Genomic DNA, 25,570 nt, shown 5'->3' on the forward strand with positions numbered 1-25,570 from the left:
CATTTGAAGTCCCCTGTGAAGACACATACTACTAGTGCTGACTTCTCGGGAAGACTTCTACTTTGACGGTTTGGCAGGTCCAGTCCAGTGCAGCTGGCAACGAAATGTACATCTGACTCAGCATTGTGATCCACTTTGGATCCATTGCCGTTTATTTAAGGTCATGATTTCTTGTCTTTCTTCGCTGCCTTACTTTCAGCTTTGACTTCTTTTCTAGGCAGTGCTCTTGAAGTGGATGGCTCCTCTTGATCTGTCCTACCAGGATCCTGTGTTTTCCTTCCTTGTAGCCAGGAATGTTGAACAATATTGCCTATTTGTATACGCCTTGCCACATCAGGCTGCAACATGCCATAGATGAGGTCTTTGCACTCCTGCGGTACTGCTGTGGAAGTGGGGAACTCTAGACGCTGTTCCCATTGTACCTTGATCATCTGTTTGATGTTGGAATCGTCGTAGGGCATGGATCCACAGACCATGATGAAGAGAACCACTCCCATGCTCCAGACATCATGCAGTTTTGGGTTGTATGGGATCCCCTGCAGGACCTCTGGAGCAGCATAGGCTGCGGAGCCGCAGAAGGTCTTGCTCAGGATCATTTTCCCGCCGTCGTCGTAGTCCACTCTCCTGCTGAACCCAAAATCCGACACCTTCAGGTTGAAGTCGTCGTCCAGCAGCAAGTTCTCGCATTTCAGATCCCTGTGAACGATGTCCAGGTCGTGGATGAACTTGACGGCCATGGAGAGCTGCCCAAAAAGTTTCCTGCTGAGGTCTTGCGACAAGGCACCTCTGAGCTTGATCAGGTCCAGGAGGTCCCCTTGCGCACCGAGCTCCATGACCATGTACACCTTCCTGTTGGAGATCTCGAAGATCTCCAGCATCTTCACGATGTTGCAATGGTTGAGCGTGGCAAGGATTTCAAGCTCTCGCGGAAGGAACTTCTCCAAGATGTCAGGGGGCGCGTTTTTCTTATCGATGATCTTGATCGCGACCTGGGTCTGCAGGCGCTCCGAGAAAGCGGACTTCACCTTGGCGTAGGAGCCTTCTCCTAAGCTGGAGCCCAACGTGTAGCCTCGTCTCTTCAGCACCGACGCGTCGCCCATGTCCGGTCCCTGTCCCCAGGCTTCATGTGTTTCTCTTAGATACCGATCGATAAGTTTTTTTTTTTTTTTTTTTTTTTTTTTTTCTCTCTCTCTCTCTCTCTCTCTCTCTCTCTCTTTTTAATCTCCAACACGCAATTACACGCTGAAACCACAGGTGAAGTTGCGTCACAATGCGACAACGTTCTTTCCCCATTGTTCTCCGAAGTGTGTCAAAAACACTTGATCCGCGCTCAGGTTCTCATATTTGCCCCCATCTATTCAGAAATATTTCATATAATACCGCACATTAATATCTGACAGCTTTAATCATCAAGGCATGGCGTGACAGAAGTGTGCGTTTTATAATAATATTTTAAAAAAAAGGTCTTGCGGTGTGAAATGTGATTCTGCCTAGAAACTTGTTTGGGAGTTTTCGGTAGAACTACGGTGTAGATTTTAATATTTGAGAAGCACGTCGCGCGCTGTCAGCGTCTCCCGAACTTTTGATGCGAGTTTCGCCGTTTGCGTCCCTGTCTGTAAAGCGCCGTGAAACGTCGGAACGGCTCCAAAATACTTCACTTTTCCGTGATCCGTTACTTCAGTCAATCAGTGTTTTCACGATCGCATCGCCCAGGTATATATTGTGTGTGTGCTGTTTACCAGCTGTTTTTCTTGCTTGATCATTGTAAAGGAATTCGTTATCAACTGGAATGGGGGGGGGGCAACATGATAAATACTCGGAGGAGTTTTACACAAATATCTGGCGTCATACCGGTGGTATTGGACATTGTGTTGCACGTGTTTCGCCCGTTATGCTTCTTGAATTCGTGTATTTAAGCATTTATGGGACATCGCGTTTTCTATACAGTATATTGACTATATACTACAATACACACACACATTTTCGGAACCGCTTGTCCCATACGGGGTCGTGAGGAACCGGAGTCTACCCAGTAACACAGGGCGTAAGGCCAGAGGGGGAGGGGACACACCCAGGACGGGACGCCAGTCCGTCGCAAGGCACCCGAAGCGGGACTCGAACCCCAGACCCACTGGAGAGCAGGACCCGGTCCAACCCACTGCACCACCTATACTATATTCTACTATAATTTGCCTGTACTGTGCCGAAGCCGCTGTTAAATGCAGCAGCATGGATTATTTATAATTCCTGAAGTTACTATGCGTTCTTGCATCGCGGCGCTGTCTCATTTCTCTTCGCAGTGTACTGTACTGTACTGTACTGCACTGTACTCGACTCCGCGAGCTCTGTGAGCTCCCAGCTGCGCAGGACAGTGCAGCACCCGGGGAACCGCCTCCTGCCCGCAGCCCGTGCAGTTGCTGCGCTGCTGTGATGGGAGCGGGAGCCATCTTGTTTTCTTTGGAAATGCCCCTGGAATAGAGCGCAACTGAGAGGCGCGCTTGGTCCTTCTGCGTATTTCAGTGTGTAGTCGGACGCGTGTCTCCTGGAGACGCCCTCGCGGTTATACACATTTATTTCGCTCGTAGGACTGCTATGATGAATGGAGGATAAATGACATGTTGCCGAAGCCCGACAGCAGCACGTTCGCCCTTCTCTCTCTGCTCTTCGCCCTCACTTTGACGGACCCGCCGCGGGCAGGTAAGGCGGACAGACAAGCGGCTCCTCCGGCCGGCTGCAGACGCGTCGCTATGCCCGGGGTGGAGAGAGTCTTTGCCCGGCCTCGTCCGTCTCGTCTGCGATCGGGATTTAAACGGACATCCATGATTCGCAAAGCCAGACACGCACACTCCGCTAATCCGTGTGTGGAGACTCCAGCGCGGGCGCGACGTTTCCTCGCGCCGCCGTCTGAGTCTCTTGCTGAGGCGATTAAGGCGCCTGATAGTCAAGTTGATTCGGCAGAAAACGGCCTGTTTTCCTTGCTATAAATTCGTGTCTGTATATATGAACTCCTGCGGCAAGTAAACAGGTGAAGTGTGTCGAGGAGCGGTGTTTTAGTGCGTGTTTGAGGTCCAAAGCACGGGTAAGAAAGATGTGGGCGGCGGTGTGGACAGCGAACTCGAGCCGCCGCTGCGGCGGGACGAACCGAGTGTGTTGTAGCGCTTCGGACTGCTCGGGGGGTTGAGCGCGCACACACACACACACACACTCACTGTGTGAGCACACACCGACACACACACACACACAGCCCGGCCTTCCGAGCTTCGGGGGAAAGGGACCGCTGCTCGGCCCCTAGGCTAAGCTTGCTGGCCCGGGGGTCCCTGTACTAGCGGCGCTGATGCCCTTCGCCGGCCTGCACAGCAGACTTGCTTAAAAAACGTTTTGTTCGTTTATTTATTTGTGGGGGCGCAACTGCCCGTGATAACTAGTAGACCTAGTGTTTCCACAATGAGTGGCCGTGTGCGGTCGGGCTGCGCTCTCTCACTCACAGAGTCGCACACACTGCGGAGGGAGGCCGAGCTGCGCAGCACGGAGCGCGCGCCTCGCTCCGAGCGCGAGCCCACGCAATGTGTTTACATTTATTTATTTATCCGACGCTTTTCTCCAAAGCGACTTCCAATGAATTCTACGTAGTGTTATCAGCCCACACACCTTATTCACCGCAGTGATTTACACCGCTAAATACACTACTTACTGGGTCACTCATCCATACTATCAGTGGAACACACACACACACACACACACTCTCTCTGTCACTTACACACTATAGGTGAACCTGAACCACATGTCTGTGGACTGTGGGAGGAAACCAGAGCACCTTGAGGGAACCCACGCAGACACGAGGAGAACACGCAAACTCCACACAGACTGAGTGAGGATCAAACCCATGTCCTCTCACACTACCCAGGCACTGAAAGAGCAACGCTACTCACAGTGCCAACCGTGTTGACAGCTGCGTGGCCTCGTTCACTCCAGAAAGTATCCTGTTGACGACAGTGCAGTGTCAAAATGTCAGAGGTGCTGAAAGATGTATTCTTAACGTCACTCAGAGCAATAATACACTGATGATGTTACTGTTATGTTACTGGTGTTATTGGGGCAAGTTGGACTTGCTTGGACCCGGATCGGGACATGTTTCCTCCCCTGACTCAAGGTACAGAACACTTTCCCAGGAGAAAAGCAGGGCCCTGGTGGTGTGTGTGTGTGTGTGTGTGTGTGTTAGAGATTCACACAGGGCAGCTGTTTTCTTCCACACTGAGGTCACTTTGGGCTGCGTTCCACAGCACCTCCTCCTGCCAGCCGGGAGACGTGTGGGGGCAGCAGTAAGGTCATGTCACAGTGCCCACCCCAAACACACCTCTCCCTGTGCCGAGCGGTTACTACGTGTGGATGTAGGTGGATGAACAAGCAGGCGTGCGTTCTCTTACCGTCATTGGCACTGATGTGTTTCTTTATTTTGTGATCTAATGTAAACCAGACTTCCATGAAGTGGGGGGAAAAAACCACTCAGCGTACGTAGAGACAACCTCTCCTTTGTTCTTGATCTAACTTTTCATATGTACCTTAAACAGTGTGGTCCGACTAGGTCGACTGGAGGATTCCACGTTTCTGAAAAAGCTTTGTTTTAAGTTTAAATCCTTGATAGGTTGTGACATGTGGTGACCACATTGTAAGATTTTTTTTTTTTTTTTTTTTTCTTCCTTGCATTATTGCATTGGTTTGTTGTATTTTACTACCTACCATTTAGCTATTTTTGTCCTATAAAAGAGTAACATGCATGTCATAAAAACTAAGGATTAGTGTACTGTGAGGAAGTCCTGGGATTTTTAAAAAAATTTTTTTAAAAACATGTTCCCCCAGTAATATAGCTCCTACTTAGCCTGCATCATTTAGCTTATGAAGACCTGTCAATATAAATTTAAATTTGTAGCTTTGTGATATGTCATTCTGAAATGGTCGGGTGTTAGGAAGTCCCCTTTATGAAGTGTGTAGGGGTGAGACGGGTCGTGACAATGTGCTCAGTTGCTGAGAAATTATTGTAAAGGTTAAGGACAACACTTGTGTTGGGATTTGAACTGACAGCCTGTAAGTCTTTTATATTCACAGTTACACGACCACCCGCTGTCCCATCACCGCGCTGTTGCCTAAGCTCCTAATCCCTGCTCATGCTGGTCTTTGACATGCTGTGAAACAGCCGTATTAATGCTAGGGCAAACTGTACACACTGCACACACTACGTTAGCTTTGGATTTATAGCAGTCTTAACTAAAAGTTGTAATTAAGTGCTCTTTCCAAATGTTACTTACATTCCATTCATATTTGATCCTTTAGAAGATGCTTTTCCCCAAGATGTTTTAGGATTATTACTGTAGTATTTTGCTGACATCTTTATCCAAGGTGACTTAGAATGTGAGTTGCGCTGCAGTGCATTAAACTCCCTGCGATAATTTCAACATCTATACAACAGAGCAATGTAACACACGTATACTCACACCTCAGGCAGTATAGTCATCAGTTTGCCTGATAGATGTCTCTTTAGGCTGTGGGAGGAAACAGGAGCTCCCAGAGGAAACCCAGGCAAACACTGGGAAAACAGGCAAACTCCACACAGGCTGAGCTGGGATCAGAGTTGCATCCAGCTGCACAACACAAGTGCTGTGAGGCACCAGCGCTATCCGCTATGCTGCCTTTCACTGATTTTCTGCAGGAAAAGAATGACGCTCCTGCTTTGTTAGTTTTTGGATGTCCTGCAGCCAGGCCAGGAAGAAGAAAGTGCTTAGAACTCCTTTGCGTCATAGGCCTTTTGGGAAACTCACAGCTGTGGGTGACTAAAGAGAAGAGCTCAGTTTCTCGAGCAGTTTAATTTCTTTTGGCTGTTGCACCATTACAATCTGCAATGAGGCTACTGTACAGTTTGTGTTCTGTTTTCTGTTGAGTGTAGAATTACCTCACTGTTGATTGTACTGTCTATGGTAGAAAGGCTACCAGTAATCCCTAGTCCTGCTCTTTTTTCTGTTTTGAATCACAGAAAGTGTTTTTGTGCTATGTTTCAGGTCCACGGCTAGCTCTGGCACGTTTAATGTCAGGTAAGCAGCATGTTCCTCCCCATCAAAAAGCAAACTGATCATGGAAATGTGACACAGGAACCCATGTGAAGTGCTGTATTGCTTCTATTAAATTCCCAAACTGGTTAAGGCTTTGACTGTCAAAATGTCAGAAGAAAACAAAAACCCAAACAATGTTCTTCATTTTACTGGTTGGCATTTGTACACAAACTGTTGCTTTACTACTTGTCATTAAGGACAGTAGGCAGTGCAGAGTGTAAGGATGGTGACTTGTAGTCTCGTTCAAGTCCCAGCAAGACTCCTGCTCTGCTACCCTTATGTATGACATTTGATCTGTGTAGCTTCAGTTGAATATTGAGTTGTGCAAACGGGTAAAATAGTCAGTTACATGGGATAAAAGCATTTGTTGCCTAGGCAACAATATAATAACCTGCAAGAAGTTCTACAGAATTGTTTTGAGGTTACAGTGAGGTTTCCTACATGTTCTCTCTTCTACACCTTTATATGCTGTGAAAAGGAAGGCAACTTGGGAGATGTGGGCACTTCTATGTTACAGCTGAGTTTACACCAGCAGAGGCACTTTGGTTGCTAGGGGCAGTTTGTGCTGCTATCACTTATCAGCTATATTTAACATGGTGGTCACAACATCCTGACCTGGCTCATCCAGTAGCAGTGCAGTGTTTTGGGGAAAAACATCCTGTTGTCCTAGAAGCCTTCAATATAAAATGGTTTTATAGTTTATTGTGTAAGAAGTCATTTCCAATGTCCAGATTCCCATGAACCACGGTGAATGATGTATACAACATTGTCAGTCAATGCATTGGTTTAGTTTTTCCTGAAAGTCTCTAAATCCTGTATTCTGCTGAATGACAAGCCATTGCTGACCTTTTTAAAACTGCGCCCATGGATGGTGTTATAGGAAATCTTTGTGAAAGACCTTAACAGTGGATGTGTTAAAAATCTCCTGCAAGACACAAGTAACCCGCCAGCCTTATGTCTAACCCTTGAACTCTCCTGGAAGTCACTTACTGTTCCATTGGCACTTGACACTGATGTCTGTGCCAGATGTTCTGATTGAAAAATATTGTGGGTGAAGTGGTTGATCTTTGCCAAAACTGATTATTCTTCCATAGGCTTTGACCTATAAACCATAATGTGGTGACATGAGATTGTTTATGAACTGTCTAACAAAGGATTTTTCGAAATAGTATTTTAATTCTTTTGCCAGTTCAGTGTAATTTGTTTGTCTGTCTATGTATGGTGTGCTGTGAGGTTGCATTGATTTACCGCGTCAGTGAAGCGTCAGACCGCACGTCCGCCATGTATGTAACTCTCTGCTGTGTTCCAGAGCTGCGCTGCGGCCCGGAGCAGTTCCCATGTCGCAGCGGGAAGTTGCAGTGCATCCCCCTGTCCTGGCAGTGTGACGGCTGGACTGCCTGTGAGGACAAGAGCGATGAGCTGGACTGCCCCCGTAAGTGCGCAGTTTCTGCTCCCCAGCGCCACCTCTCTGCAGGGCTGTTACATTGCATTCCTCCAGCAGTGGTATTTGTACCCTCTTGGGAGAATAATATACACTGCAGCTGGCTCACCTTGTTGTCATGTTTAGCTCAGCCACCCCTCATAAACAAGCTTCTCATTTCCTGCTCATCATTTCCCTAAATGAGTTCTGCTTCAGTTTACATATATTTAAGCACGTCAGTCATTAGCATGATTAATGTAATTAGTTTAATTTGGCATGAGATAATGTGTGCTGCAGTGCACATATATTTCGACAAGGGCATAGCTTGATGACAGAAGCAAAATCCGAGGCACAGCTCACTAACCAAACCATTTTTCACAGCGAAAATAGACCAGCAAGGACATTGTATAGGTCAAGAGAAACTCTACTGCTGTGCACTGAATGTAGCAAATGCAGTTTTGTCACTCACCCCAGTATTATTTTTTTAATTTATTCATTTAGCTCAAGCTTTTCTTCCAAGCAGTTTCCAGTGTTAGATACACTGTACTAAACTACTTAGTTATTTACCCACTTATGCAGCTTGGTAGTTTTTACTGGAGTAATTCAGGGCTGATACCTTGTGGAAGGGTAATACACCAGGAGTTGGGATTGGAACCCAGGTTTCTGTAATTTCAACGTGACAGTTCTTAACCGCTGTCCTTCCTACTGCCTGCCAACTGTGCTTGAAGATGAAGTCTCGGGTTCCAGCTGCCAGCCTCTACCATGTGGATTGATGTCTTTGGCCTGTACGAACTCGTAATTACCCAGAAGGGTTGACGTGATCCGGATTCCACTGAGCGGTGCCATCGATTACGTTTAATGACTGCTTCTGCAAGTTGTTCTCACATGGGCGAGCTTTTCACAAGGGTTTTAATGAAGATTAATCTTTGAAAGTGTGTGGCCTCGATAAAAGTGCTGAGTGTACTTTCTCAGTCTGTACAAGTTTGTGTTGGTCTGCTGCAGTGACAGCAGTATTGGATTCTCAGTATGATACAGAGAGGCTGTAAAATGCCTCTTATAAACTGGGGGAAGTTTCAGCAGGTAAAATTAACTGCTTCTTTATGGGTTGGGTAAAAATTTTCTTTTGTTCCTGTGTTCTCCTTTTCTTCAGTCCGTCTTGAAAGTTGCCAGATTTTTTTTCAGTACCTTTTTGTTGAAAGTCAGTTGAAAGACTGTCTCTCATGACCCTGCTACTGGGCCATCGTTGATTTTTCAGTACTTTTTTGTTCTGAATTGGTCTTCACCTGTACCTGGATTTCTGATGCTGAATGTTTTGCTATGGCTTCCAACTCCACAGTGTTGGACCATATATAATTGTATCTGTAAGCATCTGTTTGCATTTGAGCACAGCTTGAAAATATTTGCCACCCTATTCAGCGGGAATTGTCTGGGGCAGAGTTTCTTAGGGTTCGAGTCCTGCTTGGGGTGCCTTGCAGCGGACTGGCATCCCGTCCTGGGTGTGTCCCCTCCCTCTTCAGCCTTGCGCCCTCTGTTGCCGGGTTAGGCTCCAGTTCGCTGCGACCGTGCTCGGGACAAATGGTTTCAGACAGTGTGTGTGTGTGTGTGTGTGTGTGTTCTGTGTATGTTCTTACTTCACCTGTTGGATGTATCATTTGTTTGAATCTCTGTGGACACTTGCTTATGAAGGTGGCTAAAAATAAAATTCCATTGTCCACAATTCTCAAAATCCCCACAGTTGCCGATGTATGTATAAGCTCTCTGCCTGGGATCATCTACCACAGGTTTGCTGTGTGTCGCTTGCTGTTACGTGTAACCACGTGACAAGTTGAAAAGTCAACTGAATATGTGGCGTATGAAGTTCACTGGGATGCTTTTATCAGGCTGCAGGCCATTTGATATGGTATCATCTGAGTGGTAAACCTAGAGTTGCTCTTCATCTGATGGGACATTAGTGATGAGTAGCCAGCAATGTGGAGGTCTCTCACCTGTAATGGAAGAAGCTTTTCAGATATGCACTCTTTGGTGTGCTCACCTCCAATTGTTGTCTCAAAGCTGCTACTCAAGGTTGTTCGTTGAACCTTGGTGTCTGTTTGCAACATGTTTTACACTTATGATGATCAGTTTTCCAGATATGTTGTTTCTGCTTGACACAACATTCCTTCAGAATGTAGTTTTGAAATTTTTCAGAACTGTCATAAAACTGAATGACCTTGTAAAAGATATCAGCTGATTTTACATATTCTGAATGTTAAATTTTTAGATATTAAAAAGCTTGTGAATGTATTACCCTATACTAGTGTTACTACCAAGCTATTTGGGCAGTTATAATGTTTTGCCTTTTCTGAAATCTCAACCCAGCCATACAGGAGGAAAGGTTTCGCTATGGCAATGGCTTTGACCCGGTGGAGGATGTCATGGGAGTGGCCCAGCCTGTACGCTTCAACAGTAAGGCTTGCACCCCTCCTCTTGAGCCCATGTCCATTATCCATGTTTTAAAGTAGAAGCAGTCCCTGCCCCTGCATCTGTGTCTTATCAACACTGAGGAATTCTGCAGTTAATTTCGGCACTGGTTTCAGATTGTTGTTGTCCTTCAGCTAACAAAAAGTCTGTCCTCTTACTAGGTAGATATCTGGTATACTAGCACCTTGCTCCAGGAAAACTGTTGTAAAATATGTCAGTACAAAGGATGGAGGCTGGAGGGGGTGGAATAGAAATTGTTTTTAGATGCATATGTTTGGGAGGAAGTATAAGATATTAAGTTTGCTCTCAGTGACTAGTTAAGAACATATGGTTTCCAGGACATCTGTATGCTTACGGTCCTTCTCCTAAGTAGACAAAGTTAGTGGTTCTGATGAACAAAGACATTGAGGGACATTGTGAAAGGTGGCATAACTCATGTTCCCTGATCACACCAGAGAAATGCCCGACTGGTTGGCACCACTATGAGAAGACGGCCAGTTGCTACAAGGTCTACCTGAGTAACGAGAACTACTGGCAGGCTGTGGAAACTTGCCAGAAAGTAAACGGCTCACTGGCCACCTTTGGCACCAATGAGGAGCTGCAGTTCATTCTCAAGATTGAGGTGGACTTTGATGAGAAGGTGTGCGAGCGCAAGGATCAGTGCAAGTGAGTGGCTGACTTGTCAGCGCTGACGGTTTGGGTAAATGCTTTGTGTGTTTTTATTGTTCAGTTACAGCTGGTTTAAACACATCCAGTTTTTTTTGGTTTCTTACACAGAAGTTTATTTTAGTGCCTTTGTCCCAAGCGATGAAATGTTTAGCAGTGATCGTATAATATAAGCATTTTCGGAATACCGTGATGCACACGGACTAAACATTAGTTTGGTCCTGAAGGTTTCATTTTCAGCTCCTGATTGTTTTGGGTGAGAGCGTTGTTTTCTCGTTCCAAGAGTATCTTGTGGTTTGTGCTGCAGGTTCTGGGTGGGTTACCAATATGTCATCACCAACCAGAACCATTCCCTGGAGGGCCGTTGGGAGGTGGCGTATAAAGGTGCGTGAGCACAGTACTGTGTGGTGCAATATTGTTCTACCACAATGACCATGTAAAATCACAGCATGTTCTGCTTCACTTACCATCATATTGAGACATGCAGTTTGTAGGTGTTTGTATGTGTGGATACAGTGCATTTATAAAGATATGGTATGTTTATTAAACAGTTGGATAGCCCTGTGTGTTGAATGTTGGTTCTGTCCTCACACCACATCTCCCTTCCACCATCTCCCTCCAGGATCCATGCAAGTGTTCCTGCCCCCCGAGGGCCTGACAAGCTTAGGTGAGAGTCTTCCCAGCCAGGACAGTGTCTTCTGTGCCCAGCTGCAGCGCTTTCAGATCAGGAGTATGAATGAGCGAGGCCTCCACAGCTGGCATGCTGAGAACTGCTACAAGAAGTTTCCTTTCCTGTGCAAGCGCAGTACGTACTTTGGATCTTCACGTTTATTTGATCATCCGTAATCATGCACAGTTGGCCTGTGCTGATCAGGTAGCATTCATACGTAAAGATATTTGTATATCCTTTGCTGTGGTTTGTCCAGGGAGGTATGTTTCTGAGTGTGAGAATGTGATGACTTACTGTGTATGTTTTAGTATGTTGCTCCATGCCTGCCTGTTGTCCCTAACACACTCCTCTCCTTGTGGGTGGCCAGGGCAGACATGTGTGGACATCAAGGACAATGTGGTGAGCGAGGGGTACTACTTCACCCCGAAGGGGGACGACCCCTGCCTGAGCTGTACGTGTCACAATGGTGAGCCAGAGATGTGCGTGGCAGCACTGTGCGAGAGGCCCCAAGGCTGCCAGCACTTCCGCAAAGACCCCCGTGAGTGCTGCAAGTTCACCTGCTTGGACCCAGGTACAAAAAGTGTAATAATTTTTATTTTGTTGACTTTACATTTTGCTTCCATTCTGCTTTTAGGTTTTGGCTGTTAATTATTTAGTCATTGTTCAGTAACCTTTTTTTTTTTTTTTTCCTTTTTAAATCAATTAACAGTACAGCACTGTGTCACAGTAACACAGAGTAAGAGTAATCAGACTGCATTCCATATTTTTTAGAAAAAGAATTTTGGTTGTGGTGTAAGAAGGAAATCAAAAATAAATTCCTTTTGTGTATAGTAGCACACATTTATTTAGAAAGACAAATAGTTCGGACCAAGTGACACATACGTTTTTATAGGGAAGGGGTTTTGAGGACTTAAATAAATGTCCCTCCAGTAAACCTTTAGCCTCTGATACCTGGAGTGGCTGTGGACTTAAAGCACACCTAAGATTTTTTTTGATATTCTGTTTTGTTATACAGTTGGAATGTGAATGTATAACTGCTGTGCCCCCTGCTGTCCTTTCTAAGAATGAGAAGTGCTGTTAAGACCTGAACTTTTTTTTTTTATTTTTTTAATGTTTGTAACCTTTTTCTTTGGTCTGGTGTTTAACTAAAGCAGTTGTGGGACCTAAAAAGCTACATATTCAAATATTTACCTGGACAGGTCTAGCTTTTATATACACATATGTCTACCTATACTGAGCCTTTGTGAAACAACTTGTTTCATAGCGTGATATTATTCTGTCCAGATGCTTAATTGTAATATTTAATATTTATTACTTAATTATTCGGCACAGCTGGAAGCACAGTGGTTAGAGCTGCTGCATTTGGATCCAAAGTTCACAGGCTCAAGTCTCACCTCCTGCTGTAGTACCCTTGAGCAGGGTACTTATCATAAATCTCTCCAGTTAAATTACCCAGCTGTGTAAATGGGCAAATAATTGTAGGTAGCTTTACATTAAATGAGTATGAATAATGAGTAAATGTAAATATAATTTTAAGCCTGCATAATGTACAGACAGGAGTAGACCAACACAGGATGTCTTGGATGCAAGTGGGAGTAAAACCTGTAACCACAACCTTGTTTAAGAAAACATGGTGTGATCAAATACATTCAGTTCACACCCACTGGTATCTTCAGTTAATGTTATGAATGTCTTGAATTTCTGGCTGCATGTTTTCATACTCATTGAAAGTAGTCCATGAGCACTCATACACACTTGTAATAAATATTACAATATGTATATTATTGCAGTATTTTGATTTGTCCATTGTTTTGGGCATGTTCTTAAAAATCCCTGAAAATGGCTCATTACAGATTATTCTAAATATGTTGGATGTTTTGAAACACGTCTCGTTATTAACAGAGGATCCTTTGTGCTCCCCAAAACCTGTTTAGCCACGAGGCAGCGACATTTAGCTGCAGCTCCTATTAGTCTTCCACTGAGGCTCTTTTGAGTTGTATTTTACTCGGTTTTACAATTTGTTTTACTGTTTGTTTTTGTCTCGTAAATAACCCTGAGTTGATTGACACTAATTTTGGTCACCGTATTGTGGCTATGATATGAGGTGCACAGCAATGCAAAACAAGAAAGTTTGACCCCCTACCTTCTCCTGTCCCCCAGATGGCAGCAGTCTCTTCGACTCCATGGCCAGTGGCATGCGTCTCATTGTTAGCTGCATCTCATCTTTCCTCATCCTCTCGCTGCTGCTCTTCATGGTGCACCGACTTCGGCAGCGGCGACGGCAACGCATTGAGACGCTCATTGGAGGCAACCGTAAGCAATCGCTTAGAACCACCTTCCACGACAAGCCCCGTGCCTCCCCTGTGCCCCCCTGCCTTTGTTTGGTGTTTCACCTTCAATTCCAGTGGCATTTTATTCAGGGCAGACTCCTGAATTGCCAAAACGGTTTTACAGAGCACTAAGTAGTTCTAATAACACTGGTGTTAAGTCGAATAAGTTAGTGAAGTTATTCTGAAAATACTGCTTCAGCTATAGTGTTAGCTATTTATATTTTGATTTTTATAAGTCATTAGTAAAAACCTGTTTGTAACTGGAACTTTGGAAAAGTATTTTAACATACCTGTTTGTAAACAAGCTGAAAAATATATGAATTGTACTTTAGGGTCTATTATCTATTGAGATACTAAATAATGATGCTCTCTCCCGCAGTGCACCATTTCAACCTGGGCCACAGGGTGCCCGGTTTTGAGTACGGCCCTGACGCCTTTGGCACCGGCCTCACCCCCTTGCACCTGTCTGACGATGGAGAGGGGGGCGCCTTCCATTTTCAGGAGCCCCCACCGCCCTACGCAGCATACAAATACCCTGACATGCAGCACCCGGACGATCCCCCACCATCCTATGAGGACTCCATCAATCCAGAGAGCATCCTTTACGTTGATCTGGGTAATGGTGCACACACTGTCCATACCCACCTGTTCACTTGACACTGTTGCTTACATTTGGTCTCATACCAAACATGAAATATGGTGCTTTGGTTTATTTACCTCTGTCTATTTCTGCCATTCCGGCAGAACAGCTGGTATCAGGAGGTACTTCAGGACATAGACATTTCACCTACTGGCTGCTGGTCCAAAATCTCACAAATCCAAATAATTCCAGAATGGAATTTTGACCTGTAAAAACTAGTCAAATGCACAATAAGCTACAGCTAGTAATAATGATAGTATTATTTGTAATGGTACTAGTAGTGGTACTTTCAAAAGAGTTGATTTTGGTTTCTAGAAATATGTTTTTCTCCTTACTGATCATATTCTTGTGGTGCAATCAAAGGACGACTGTGTGTTCGGTGGTGTCGCTGATTTCTGTCTTTTCGAATGGAGTTCCCCTTCCTGTATAAACGTAGGGCTTTGAATAGTTTGAATAACAGGAATAAATAGAATTGTTGCGGTTCCTCCCGAAAAAATGGGCCCATATCAAAGTCCTCTGCGGGAGTAATGGTCACCTTGGTCCTTCTCTGTCCAGGGAGGAGTGTTGCTGAGTCACCCAGCATTGATGGGCCGAACACTGAAGATGCAGATGCTCGATTGGGTGGCCCAGTGGAGGGCTTGCACTCACAACCCCCCCGGGGCACCCGTGAGGACTCTGTTGACAGCAGCACTCTCCTGGTGGGTCCTGACACGCCCAGTGATGACGCCTCACCCAGCAGTCCCTCCCTCAGCACTGCTGTGTAGAGAAGCTAAGCAGCTAAGAGAAGGGAAGAGAGTGATGGAGAGAGGCGCCATGCTGTGTCACACAGGAGCTGGAAAAGGGGGGAGGAAGGCATGCTCATGCCAGACGAGAGAGGAAACAAACACTTGACCTTTAAAAGAGGCTCTTTGAGGAAGAAGCTAACAAACCCCTTTTGTTTTGTCGCCCTCACCCTGAGAACCATTGTCCTTGTGTTCTCGACAAAACTCATCCATTTGCTCCAGCGTGAACAAAAGCCAGCGCAAAGCAGGAAGTGGTCGGAAAATACCATGTGAGAAAACATTTTATTGGAAAGGTGCCCTTTGTCAGCCAGTGTCTGCATCACAGTTGAAGTCCTCAAAATACACTGGAGAGTGATGTCGTCCTTGGCTGGCGGGCAGGAGAGAGCTTAAGACCCACATGACGTCACTCTTCGCTCTTCAAATCCCTTCCACAGGCAGGTGGCATTTTCACAAAAGGCTGTGTGCAATATCTCTGTCAAGTGAACTCAGGAGCAGTTGGGCAAGCTGACGTTTGCAAGTGCATTTTGCATCCTCAAGAAAGGCGCCAAACAACCTGTTGGCATCTGCTGAAAACACGACATGTGAAAGTGTGTCTGTCAAGAGACTTGACGGTCCTGACTGAGTATGAACAGACGGAGACACAGTCACACGCTACAGTGAGACTTAGTGAACAGAGGTACAGTTACCCTTGGCTCAGTTCTGCCATAATACTGGTGAAATGGTTGCGCGTTGTGAGCAAGATGTAAGAGCACTGGTTAGCAGTATTTTGCTCTCTCCAGATAGACAAAATGTGGAATTTTTATTCCTCTTTGCTATGAGGTGTTAAAACGTAAGTTACAGCTGGAACAGTTGATGTGGATTCCAACATTGCCATTTTTCTGGTGGCAGTAGTGAGAAAGCGGGGACAGATCACATTTTTCTTTTTCTTTAGTTTTAGGTTACTTGTTGTAGTTGTTACTGATGTATGAATTACCTTTATCTTACAAAAGGATTGGAGAACAATGGAATAACATCACATCTCCAAACACTTTTCTATCCTCTGTGTAATAAACATTTTTTCAGTTGTATGTGTCTCAACTAATGGACTTTCTTTATAAAACTCTTTCAACAAAACAAGTCTTTACCGGTCCAGTCTGTTGCTTAATAATGTGGAAGAACCGAGACACTTTACACTATGCTTTTATGAAATTCTGAAGTATCTAAACTTTTTTTTTTTTTTTATGAAAAGAGAAAAATACATGAATGTAGGGATGAGAGGAACTTTAATAGTTTGTTTTTTAGTGATGGTTCTGTATCACATTTCATTTGGATTAAACAATGGGCCATATGGCAGTGGCTAAAAATGGGTTTGCCAAAGCAGTATTTAAATCATTAATTTTTGGACTGGAGTGATTAGACTGGAAAGGTAAACTGAAATACTAGACTCGTACTTTGGCCTCATAGTTTCACGCAGTTATGGCTGGACTGCGTGTCAAATCATGGTAGACTGACATTCAGTCCATCTGGTGTCCAGGAACATGAAAGTTTGCCGTAACGGTTTGTTCCGGTAATTTACATTATTTTAATACCATTGCAAATGTGACAATCTTAGAGATCCATTTAGTTCAGTAGCGTTAGGAACAGTTTTACCAACCTTCAGGCTCCTGATATCTGCTGGGAATGTTTTGCTCAATAAACCCTGTGGCTCTGGGTTTTTTTCCCCAGCCTTTGTCTGAGCTGTGCTTATTTAGCTGGAGGTTCCAGAGGTCACCCAGAAGGTGGAAAGACATTGTGCTCCGAAAAATGGCAGTCCATCCATTGCCGTCAGGGTCTCGGCAGAAACTATCAGCATGGATTTTTTTTTTTCTCCTTATCTTTAGTTTTTGACAATCTTCTTTAGAACATTGGAAATTCAAATTTATTTAGAACATTGACCTTGTATACCCCAGTACACACAATCCAAGAGCACAGCTAATAGTGACCCTTGTATAAAACACACAACACAAGGTATGATGGCAGTGACTCTACTACAGAACGATACTGTGTGGAGCACTTTGGGGTCCTACGGGGTGCCGCTTGTTGGTCTCTCTCGTGCGCATGCTTGGGTAAGCGGTCGCAATCTGTGGCTCAAATGTCTTTCCATGTTTGCTTAAACGATGTGCATGTTTCACTATTTGGCCATGTAGAGACAGTACTGGTACCCAAGTTGGGATAAACAAAAAAGGACACTTTGTTCGCAGGATAAGGCACCAAGGTGTTTGCTTTTTGGTTCTTTAGTAGGTTTTCAATGACTTCATTCCAATCCTGTAATGAGAACTTTTTCAACTGGCATAAACTGTGATGGTACCAAGGATTTTCAAACCAAGGGCTTGTGTAGAATGGAACATTTGACATGATTTGTTTCTGAATCTGTTTTATGTATTTTTGTATTAATCTCTAATTGTCCCCCTCATTGGACCATGTTTTTTTTCTTCTGACGTAGCTGTATATGTAATCAAATGCCAAATAAACTGTACCGAGAAAACTGAGTTGCTTTTCCACTCGAATTCAGTATTTCTATTTTTAATCCAAGTGAGATGTGTACTTTGTCATTTTCAGCCCTCGATCCCACGTTTTCCTCGTTTTTGTCGGCGATCGATGAGGATTTTCCTCTTCCCTCTACACGTGTTTGAGTGCGAAGCCAAGCGGAAATCGCGCAGGTGGCGGGAAACGCCGAAGGCGCGCGGCAGTGACGCTACACATGTAACACGAGCCCTTAGAGCGGAGAGGGAGAGAAGCGGGATTTGAACGCACGCACCTGCGGAGGTGTCCGACCGCGACGAGAATCCCTTCCATTCACGCCTGATACTGATCCCTACGAAGAACCACTGCAACGGGACGAATCTGTAGTCGCAGCATGTGTGGGCACGCGCTCACCGTGACGTCACCGAACGAGATGGAAGGCCATATTGCTGTGTGAGCTGCTGTCTCTGGCCCGTGAGCGTCGACCGGGCGGAACCCGAGACCCGCCAGCAGTCCTCAGACACAATTTTTAATCCAGTGACGTAGCATTAATTGGAGTAGAAGTACTGCGGGCCACGGGGATTCCCTCCGCACCTCCACATTAAAAGATCGCGCGCTGTGGGTGGATTTTCACTCGTTCAGCATAATGAGGGAGTGTGTTGGTACCCTACGATGAAGTACCATCAAGGTGAAACCACCCCCCGAAACACACACACACACCCTTCAGCCGTTTGCCCAGTGATTCCAGGATAGGATCCGCACCAGCGCGACCCTGACGGGGACAAGGAGTTAATGAAAAGAGATGTATGAATGATATTAAAAAGATGGAGTAAGAAGCTGCTGCACTTTGTACCGCGAGTCTCCTCATGAGCATCCCGATGGTTTTCCTCCTACAAGGGGTCCCCACTGTACCGTAGTAACTGGGCCGAGTTACCGTATTTTCCGAGGAGAACGACGGGGAGACGCTCTCGTTGCGGACCCTCCGCCGCTGATCCCCGAGTGGCGCCGAACCATGTGGTTAATCTCCACCCAGAGCCATGACATTTAAATAATTTCAGGTACTTTTTATAGTCATTTATTACTGGGACAGCAGAGAGCGCGCGCAGTGCTGCGCTGTAACGGATCTGCGCTGCTGTTCATCAACGACCGCATTTGTAAATTAAAATGCATTTTTAAAAATTGCATTTTATCTGGTAACACTGGATTTCGGGCCCCTCAGTCTGTCCATCCGCGCGGTACAACAAAGGGTGTAAAAATAGCCAATCACCTGCGAGGCGATCGAAGAGGAGAACAGGTCCACGAGCACGTGTCGTCCTCCAGGCTTCCCAAAAAAAATCAACAAACGTTTTAAGATTAAAATTAATTAACATTTACATGTCTTTTTATTCCGGTTCCTTCATCCTTGTCCGCCTCTGCACCTGTTACACACCTGTCACACACCTGTTACACGCACCGTCTCACGCGCACTGTCCTGTCGCTCTTACATTTCTGTTCCCTCCAGTAACTGCGATACACACATTCGTTCGAAGTTCATGGTCCAATAGGTAGTCTGTCTGAAACACCTTGTTTGACCGTGCTCTGACTTCCGATAATAATTGTTGTTTTTGAAATAGCAATTTTAAGTTAAAGAACTTAAGGCCATTGATTCAAACGAATCTGAGAATTTTGTAAGTAATATCAGCGGGATCATAGTATTGTGTTACAAGGTCAGCTTTACCGCGGCGATGTACCCGTTTATGCAGGGTATTCTAGGGTTACGACCTTGATCAAGGGTTCTACAGCAGGGCGGGGGGTCAAACCCAGGAACCTGGAGTGTGTCGTTAATATCTCACCCGTGATGTGTTTTTGATCAAGACCACGTGCTCGAGCGGCGCGTTCGCCTCCCTGGAGGAGCTGCGGTGTCCGGCGAGGGTTTCGCATCTTCGCTGCGAGGGGCGGAGCCTCGCGGATCGGCGCCGGACACGTGAAGAACCACTTTAAAGGCGCCCGCCGTTGGGTACCTGTCTGGCCGGCGCGCGGAGGCGAGGAAACCCGGGTGCGGCATCTCTGGCTGTCAGCTCCGCGGGAGGTCCGCCAGAAGCTCCATGTGTCCCACAAGTGCGGCCCCGTCACGCGGCATCGTCTTCGCGCTGATCATGTTCGCGGCCACGTCTTTAGCAGGTGAGTTCCGAGCTCCGCTCCTCTTCATTCCTCTCATCTCATTTCTATTCCTCTCTATTCCTTTCCTCTCCATTCTTCTCCTCTCTATTCCTCTCCTCTCCTCCCTATTCCCCTCCATTCCTCTCCTGTCCTCTTTATTCCTGTCCTCTCCGCTTTTCTCCATTCCTCTCCTCTCCATTCCTCTCTCCTCTCCGCTCCTCTCTATTCCCCTCCATTCCTCTCCTCTCCTCTCCTCTCTATTCCTGTCCTCTCCGCTCTTCTCCATTCCTGTCCTCTCCTCTCTATTCCCCTCCATTCCTCTCCTGTCCTCTTTATTCCTGTCCTCTCCGCTTTTCTCCATTCCTCTCCTCTCCTCTCCTCTCCTCTCTATTCCTCTCCATTCCTCTCCTCTTCATTCCTCTCCTCCTGCGCGCGTAACGGGGCGAATCGGAGGGGCGAAAGTACTCAGCGCGTCTCTTAGTTCGCTCATCTTCCGCCACCTGCACATTTTTGCCCCTTTAACTTTCCTCCCGCGACATAAAGTACCGACCGAGTTGCAAAGTCCCGTTTACTCTGCTCGACAGCAGTCGCTACATGATGTAGCCATACGATCCTATTTCTTTCATCTTTGCCTTATGATCGTTTGTTCGGCGCTCCGTGGAAAAGAATTAAATTGAAAATGGAACTGAACTGAATGTACTTGTTCTGCGGGACAAATTGTTACATGATGCCGTGCGGAGTAACTTTTATTCTCTCTCTTGTTTCCCCGCAGTCGACTACTGTTACGACCAATATTACTGCAGTAAGTGTGCTTTTTTTACCCTGCTATCTGCGTGTCCCTCACTCACTGTGAAAAATGAAACATGAAAAATTCCCCGCTTCTGCATCACGAGGTTTGTTTGCGGAGCTCGTTGATCAGGCGGGGAGAACAAAGTCTCCCGTGGGCCCCTGTTTGGTAACATTGCGTGTTTGCCCACCCCCACTCCCACAGGCCCCTATTCGTGGGGAGACGCGTATCCCTCCTGCCACCCGATCGTGGGCGCGCATCACTCCCCCATAAACCTGGATGGAAACATGGCGAGGAACGATTCGCTGGGGGGGGTTCATCTCGAAGGCTTCCAGGGGGTCCACGCGGGAGAGTGGCGCCTCAAGAACAACGGCCATTCGGGTGGGTCAGCTGCAGGGCTCTGCCAGTGATCGAGTGCATGTCAGGGATTTTATTTCAGTTTATTTTATTTTATATACAGTATACACACATACATGCATGCAGTGCTACATGAAGGTATGTGATCCTATAGGGGCTGTCATTATTCTTGTAGAAAATATCACCATAAACAAAATCTAAATCTTAAAATAAACTTCTAAAATGAATAATGACTATGATTTACGCCCCTGATTCTACTTACCTACTTGGTTTAATCAATAAAAGTTGGGCTTCGCTCATTTTTACACCTGCACTACTTGTGTGTTTCTACTACACACACAATTTCCTCTAAAGCGACGTACGGAATTGATCATTACAAGTGAGAAACACTGATTCTCATTCAATAACCATTTCGTGGTAAAACTAAGGGACACAAAGGCTTCACACACTTTCGAGCAGCTCTCTATATCATATGCTGGTCGAGCAGCTCGTTGCATTTATATAGCCACACATATATGCAAACACAGTAAATAACACAGTAACGAGCTGCTCTACCAGTACATTGTGCTTTAACCATTTAGGACAGTTACTGATCCTCAGTCCTGCTAGTAGAGACAATGGGGAACTGAGATTTCAAAACTCCTTGGATAAACGATCTCATCACCCCTGTGGTGGTACCAGAATGACTGCAATGTTCATGTAAACGTTTTTGGCTCCTCTCTGGGGTTGCTGATGAAGTACTGGGTAGAGCTGCTACCTTTAGCCCCAAAGGTTACAGGCTCAAATCCCACCTCCAGCTGTAGTACCCTTGAGCAAGGTACTTACCCTAAAATTGCTGCAGTAAAATTACCCAGCTGTGCAAATGAGCGAATAGTGAGCTGAATGTTCTGAGGCCCTTTGGAGAAAAGTATGAGCTAAAGGACCGAATGTGTTCTCGTGTTATGAAATAATAATACAGGCAGAACAATAATAACATTGTTGGGATAATTGGGAAAAGTGCCTGGTTATACAGAAGTGTAAAAATCCCATTTCAAAATGCACTCTGAGCAAATTGGACGAAGGGGGTGAAAGAGAGTGAACTCGAACGTCAGATGGCCTTCTGCTCGAGAGCCCAAGCCCTGTCTCTTCCTGCACAGTGGTGCTGGAGCTGGGAGGCGGGATGGCAGTGATGGGGGGAGGACTTCCCGGCACGTATCAGACCCTGCAGCTGCACTTCCACTGGGGCAGCTCGACCACGAATGGATCGGAACACACCCTGGACAGTCGGCGATATCCCATGGAGGTCCGTCACAACCCCGAACGTGGAGAAGCAGTGCTGTCTAACACTGGAAACATTGTTGCATTTCGTCACGGACTGGCACCAGGTGGCGTAGCGGCACAGATTCAGGCCTCACGTGCTGTAACCAGTAGGCTGTGGGCTCTAGTCGCAGTTTTCAGCTGTCATTTAGGCAAGATGTCTATACTTGTGGAGGATTATGGTACGTTGGCAGGGGGTACTGTAACTGATGTTGTGCAGCACTTGTCCCCAAGAGTCTTTTTTTTTTACTGCCCAGATGCACATTGTCAGCAGGAAATCCATTCACCACAACCTGACATCAGCCCTGCATGACCCCAGTGGTCTAGCAGTGCTTGGTGTCTTCATCGATGTAAGTTCACACTTCGTCACACACGTTGTCCTGTTCCCGTCTGCTTGTTTGTGGTGAACCTTGACATGCGGTCATTTTTGCAGGTTACAGGTTTGGACAATGACAATTTCACAGTAATCTCCAGTCTTATTCCTTCCATAGCCTACAAAGGTGAGTAATATTTACATTTATTTATTTAGTAGATGCTTTTCTCCAAAACAACTTCCAATGAGCTCTATGTAGTTATCAGCCCACACACCTTATTCACCACAGTAACTTACACTGCTAGATACACTACTTACAATGGGTCACTCATCCATACATCAGTGGAACACACTCTCTCTGTCACTCACACACTATGGGTGAACATGAACAACATGTCTTTGGAGTGTGGGAGGAAACCAGAGCACCCAGGGGAAACCCACACAGACACAGGGAGAACATGCAAACTCCACACAGACCGAGTGGGGGATCGAACCCATGTACCGCTACTCGCTGTGCCGCCGTTCACCGGCAACCACCTCTGCCGCAGGTCTCCACGGCACGTAGCAGCCGCTTTGCCTCTCCAAGGAGGGACTTTTCTTTACCGTCCTGTTCCCCGCAGGGAAAACCGTGACGGTGAAACCATTTCCACTGTTGAACCTCCTGCCGGCACAGAATTTGTCCCAGTTTTATCGGTACCACGGAAGCCTGACCACCCCTCCATGCTCTCAGGCTGTGATGTGGACCGTGTTTGAGGTCCCCATCTATGTGTCCCAGCAACAGGTACTAGATGCACCTTCCCGTTACTGGTACAAGCCTCTGGTCGAACGTCTCCCACATGCGCAACGCTCTCGATGACCGGAGACTCCGTGGTTGAGGGCCGTATGCCATCTTTCTCTCACCCGTGCAGATCAACGCCTTCACCTCAGGGATCTACCAGTCTGAGGAAGGAGCCAACAAAACCCTGCTGCAGAGAAACTTCAGGCACATCCACGAGACCTTCAGCCGCGAAGTGCTCGCGTCGCGGGATGCCACGCTGATCCCCGTGTCGGCGGTGGCCTCGGCCCGCTCCGCCCTCGCCCTTGTGCTCTTCGCCCTGCTCCTTCTACCTACTTGGCTTCCCTGATGTTCTCAAGCTTGGTGCTGAACAGGCTCCAGTGGCTTATGGGTCTGGACTGTGTGTGAAGCTGTGGACTTCAGAGCGCTACTGTAATGTTCTCTTCATTAGTATTCAATCCCCTGAAATATTCCTGCACTTTGGACCTATGAGTGTTTATTGTAGATCTGATTGTAGATCAGTTTCCTAGGTCTGCTCTTTATGGTACCGTCGAATGTGCATTTCTTACAATAAAAAGTGTTTGTCTTTTTTTTTTTAAACTCAGCTCTTTGTTCATTTTCATTATATCTGACATTGTCATTAACCACTCGTCCTGTTCAGGATCGTGGGGGTCTGGAGCCTATCCCAGAATCACTGGGCACAAGGCTGAGGGGGTGGTACACCATGCATGGCCCGTTTATTTACATATTCGCACACTGCAGGCGATATGGAGTCAAAGTCCACATGAAACACACGTCTTTGAGCTGTGGGAGGAAACCAGAGCTTGTGGAGGACTAAGAAAAAGTTTGAATGCCTTTCGAACCGTGTTTCTAGATGATGCTTTGGGGGAAACGTGACTGACAGAACTAAAATCTAAGCATGATTTTAAAACAATTATCACCATTATATAATAATTATAAGCTTTGGTTTCCTCCCACAGTGCAAAGACTTGCAGTTCAGGTGAACTGCTGTGGTTTTTTGTGTGTGTGTGTGTGTGTGTGTGTGCGTGTGCGTGGCTACCCTCTGATGGACTTGCTCTCGTCCAAGGTGTACCCTCCTCAGCCTTGTACCCAGCGATTCCACGATAGGCTTCGGCCCACCATGACCCCGGAGCAGTTGAGAAAATTGTCCTACAGGGTCGTCCAGCTGCAGCAGGAAGATGTTGAACCCGCAACCTGGACTCTACTTCTCCATAGTTTCACAAACTACGGCGAAACCTCTTGCTCGTTGTGTTCAACACCTGTTTGGTGCACCTGGTCCCTGAGGTCCACGCTCACATTTCGCCCCTGACCGCGGTAACATACATTGTACAATTCTGCTTTTGGAAATAATGGTTCCCATGAATAGGTGTTCAACAAAAAGGAAGCTTTTAAAATCTAACGTCTCCGGCGAACACCCAGCTCTCTTTGTCTCTTTACAGTATCATGCAAAAGGGATTATCATCGGGGCGGGGGGGACGACTTATTTTTGTCCCGCAGAAGATAATATTACTTTTTGGCTTATCTGCTCTGGAGAAATAACCAATATCTGGTAACAGGAAGATGGTTAAAGTTGTTTGGCGGTTTAACCACATTTGATATAAGCTGATACCATTGTTCGGAGGTGTGGGAGCGTGAGGGTTTACCTGGCGAGATCTCATTGCCTCCAGAACATTCCTGAGGCTGCAACACTTTTGTAAGCACTTTCGCACCCACCTCTGCCTCGCGGGACAGGCTGTACGCAAACGTCTAGTTGTCCTTCTCTCGCTAACAGGGTCACATGGGAGCTCATTTGCACGGGTCCAGGGGGATTCGCCCCAACATCCTCCTGTATGAGAGGAGATCCGGTTCGCGGTGTTGATGAAGGTCGAGTCCAAAGTGCTTCAGCAGAACCACAAGTGTGAAAGAGCTGTAGCTGAGTGGTTCTTCTGCATTATAATCCTCACAATTTCCACCCCCCTCCCCATTTTTCCACTCTTGCGCCGTCGCCCACCGCCCTCCTCCCTCTTTGGGTGGAGTAACTGCGGGTCCTGGTTCCGTTCAGCACATTTATTCGCTCTCTGTCTGCTTTCGCTCCGACTTCCCCCCTCGCGCTGATCTCAACGGCCCGGCTTCTGTTTCCACTTTCACCTCTCCAATCTTCACCTGTTTGTTCACCGTCCAACTCCCAAAACTCCCTCTGTGATCAGCTTTGCAGCTTCATCGCTCTCTGCTCAGCATAACAGTCCCCATGGATGAGGTTGTTTGAGGACATCCCCCCCCCCCGACGTGGCTTCCTCCCCCCACACACACCTCTCCATGAGTTTGTGTGTCCCCTCCCTCTGCTCATCACCCA

At 46.4% G+C, this 25,570-nt stretch overlaps 3 protein-coding genes across 4 annotated transcripts; 2 read left to right on the forward strand and 1 right to left on the reverse strand.

Annotated features, from left to right (window-relative positions):
* Positions 1-161: 161 nt before the first annotated feature.
* Positions 162-1,155, reverse strand: tssk6 (testis-specific serine kinase 6). The gene has a single exon (XM_018749835.1). The coding sequence runs from the start codon at positions 1,098-1,100 to the stop codon at positions 162-164; it is 939 nt and encodes a 312-aa protein (XP_018605351.1). The 5' UTR covers positions 1,101-1,155.
* Positions 1,156-2,130: 975 nt separating this feature from the next.
* dgcr2 (DiGeorge syndrome critical region gene 2) lies at positions 2,131-17,587 on the forward strand. Of its 2 annotated transcripts, XM_018754774.2 has the most exons (11): positions 2,131-2,697; positions 6,051-6,083; positions 7,411-7,533; positions 9,880-9,966; positions 10,437-10,647; positions 10,955-11,031; positions 11,270-11,452; positions 11,685-11,888; positions 13,478-13,630; positions 14,027-14,263; positions 14,843-17,587. In XM_018754774.2, the coding sequence occupies exons 1-11, from the start codon at positions 2,616-2,618 to the stop codon at positions 15,049-15,051; spliced, it is 1,599 nt and encodes a 532-aa protein (XP_018610290.1). In that variant the 5' UTR covers positions 2,131-2,615; the 3' UTR covers positions 15,052-17,587. The 2 variants fall into 2 exon arrangements, with proteins under 2 accessions (XP_018610290.1, XP_018610299.1); XM_018754783.2 differs by lacking the exon at positions 6,051-6,083.
* Positions 17,588-19,477: 1,890 nt separating this feature from the next.
* car15 (carbonic anhydrase 15) lies at positions 19,478-23,771 on the forward strand. The gene is made up of 8 exons (XM_018751661.1): positions 19,478-19,710; positions 20,462-20,491; positions 20,681-20,857; positions 21,970-22,115; positions 22,387-22,479; positions 22,563-22,629; positions 23,063-23,223; positions 23,351-23,771. The coding sequence occupies exons 1-8, from the start codon at positions 19,635-19,637 to the stop codon at positions 23,564-23,566; spliced, it is 966 nt and encodes a 321-aa protein (XP_018607177.1). The 5' UTR covers positions 19,478-19,634; the 3' UTR covers positions 23,567-23,771.
* Positions 23,772-25,570: the final 1,799 nt, after the last annotated feature.

Source organism: Scleropages formosus, chromosome 6, assembly GCF_900964775.1.
Source record: "Scleropages formosus chromosome 6, fSclFor1.1, whole genome shotgun sequence".
Lineage (NCBI taxonomy): Eukaryota > Metazoa > Chordata > Actinopteri > Osteoglossiformes > Osteoglossidae > Scleropages > Scleropages formosus.